Here is a 2820-nt window from a genome sequence, read left to right as displayed (position 1 = left end):
TCCTCCGTGTGAAATAACTTCAAACTTCTTTTCTTTCACCAACCATGTTAACCCCACAATTTTTGGGTCAAGGTCTTGTTTTGACATAACATCAACCACCAAAGAAGATTTGGACCCATTATAAACCACTATACCACTATCGTTGGCACCACTCAACATTACCCCAAATCTAGCCAACTGGTGAACATATTTTACCAACTCTCTCTTCCATTCATAGACATGGGCACACTTTTCATACACACTCTACTAAGTGCATCGACAACCACATTTGCCTTAGTCGGATGATAATGTACACTCATGTCATAGTCCTTAAGGAGTTCTAGCTACCCATTTGTCTTAGATTGAGGTCCTTTTGGGTAAGCACATATTGGAGACTTTTATGATTGGCATACACATCCACATGCACCCCATGGGTAGGGTAGTTATTCTTATACACCTTTACTTTTCTAGAAGCATTGGCTATAACTTTACAGTTTTGCATCAAGACACATCTCAAACCAATCTTTGAAGCATCACAATAAACCACAAATCCTTCTAATCCTTCAAGTAGAGTCAAAATAGGAGCAGAGGTAAGTCGATCTTTCAAAGTTTGAAAACTCTTTTCACATTCATCTGTCTATAGTAATTTTACCTTTTTTGGGTCAATTTTGTCATAGGAGATGAGATGGAAGAGAACCTTTCAACGAACTTTCTATAATATCAGGCTAGACCCAAGAAACTCGTAATATCCAAAGAAGACAATGGTCTAGAACAACTCTTAACCACCTCTATTTTCTTAGGATGAACCTTGATCCCATCACTGGACACTATGTGACCAAAAAAGGCCACCTCGTTCAACCAAAATTCAAACTTGTTAAATTTGGCAAATAATTGCCTATCCCTTAATGTTTGAACCAGAACACTCAAGGGATTTTTATGTTCTTCCTCACCTTGAGAGTAAATCAAAATTTCATTAATAAAGACCACAACAAAAGTATCAACGTAGAATTTAAACACCCTATTCATTAGGTCCATAAACACTTCCAGTACATTAATCAACCCAAAACTCATTACTACTAACTCAAAGTGTCCATATCTTGTTCAAAAATCTATCTTGAGAATGTCACACTCCCTCACCCTTAGTTGGTGATAGCCGAACCAAAAGTTGATCTAGGAGAAGTGACTTGCCCCTTGCATTGATCAAACAAGTCATCTATTCTAGGGATTGAGTACTTATTCATGGTCACTTTGTTTAATTGACGCTAGTCTATGCAGATTCGAAGTGACCCATCCTTATTCCTTACAAATAACAAGGGAGCACCTCATGGTGAAATACATGGCCTTATGAACCCTTTTCCAATTAGTCCTTTAATTGTTCCTTCAACTCTTTCAATTATGCTGAGCCATTCGATAAGGAGGAATAGAGATAGGTTGGGTATCAGGGAGGAGATCAATACCAAAATCAACTTCCTTTTTGGGAAGAATACTGGAAGGTCATTGGGAAAGACATCGAGAAACTCATTTACTATGGGAACCAACTCAAAAGGAGGAATTTCGGAGTCAACATCTCTAACCCTCACAATGTACTAAATGCAACCTGTAATAATCAACTTTTGGGCCTTAAGAAAAGAGATGAACTTACCCTTGCCCACTGAATCATAACCCTCCCATTTAAGAATGGACTAATTTAGGAATTGAAACTTGGCTTGACGAGTCCTACAATCTATGGAAGAAAAATATACATGTAACCAATCCATCCTGGGTATAACGTTAAACTATACCATGTCAAGCTCAATGAGATCACAAGAAATAACTTTATACAAGATAGACACTGGACATCTCTTATAAACCTTTCTAGCAACAACCGACTCACCAATAGGGGTAGACACCAAATAAGGCTATTAACATTTCAGGAAATACACCAAACCTATTAGCTAAGAATGGAGTAACAAATGAAAATTTTATACCTGGATCTAACAATGCATATACATCAAAAGAAAAGAAATTTAATAAATTGGTAACGATATTTGGTAATCCCTCAACCTCTTGCCTCTGATGCAAAGAATAAAAACAGTTGGTGCGTTGGCGACCTCCTTAAGCTTGTTGTCTATGATAAATTTAGCCTTGAGGCCTACCACCATGACCACCTTTACAATCTCGAGCATGATGACCCAGCATGCTACATTTGAAGCATGTATTAGAGCCGGCTAAGCACTCCTCTTTGTGAGTCCTCCTACACTTCTTACATGCAAGGAAATCTTGAGTACCAACATTTTCTCTTGGGTCCATTTTATTATTACCCTTGTCTTTGTTGAATTTGGGAGGAGGAAAATTAGTAGGACATTGTCCCACAAACCGTTGTCCACCTTTTCCCTTTCCACTACCATCATAACTGGACCTTTGAGGGTTGAACCCTCCCCTATCCACTCTAGTCTTTTTAAACCCCCTTGACCTCTCCCTCAATTTCACTTCCATTTGCTCTGCATATGTCATTAGTCAGGAGATATCCATCTCTTTGACCAATATGCCTGTTTTCCATTCTTAGACACTAAGCTTGAGACATCGAAAATAAACTTGCTCATCCTTGCCCAAGGACGGAGACCACGAAGGGAGCATACTTAGAAAACCTGGTGAATTTGAAGGAATACTCCCTCCCCTCATACTCCTTTGACGAAGGATGATGAACTCTTGGATTTTGGCCTATCTGAGCTCTAATAGAAAGAAATGGTCTAGGAAGGCACCCTTGAACTCTTCCCATCCTATCTGTCTCATTTCTTCATATCTCTCAACAACCTATTGTTCTTATCAAACTCGTGCAAAGGCCACTAGCTCGACCTTCTC

At 38.9% G+C, this 2820-nt stretch overlaps 1 protein-coding gene across 1 annotated transcript; it reads right to left on the bottom strand.

Moving 5' to 3' along the window:
- Positions 1-2097: 2097 nt before the first annotated feature.
- LOC129872454 (uncharacterized) lies at positions 2098-2472 on the bottom strand. Its single transcript, XM_055947440.1, has one exon. The coding sequence runs from the start codon at positions 2470-2472 to the stop codon at positions 2098-2100; it is 375 nt and encodes a 124-aa protein (XP_055803415.1).
- Between the last annotated feature and the right edge of the window lie 348 nt (positions 2473-2820).

The sequence above is a fragment of the Solanum dulcamara genome, chromosome 11, assembly GCF_947179165.1.
Source record: "Solanum dulcamara chromosome 11, daSolDulc1.2, whole genome shotgun sequence".
In the NCBI taxonomy this organism is placed as follows: domain Eukaryota; kingdom Viridiplantae; phylum Streptophyta; class Magnoliopsida; order Solanales; family Solanaceae; genus Solanum; species Solanum dulcamara.
This window is presented reverse-complemented; position numbering and strand designations above follow the sequence as displayed.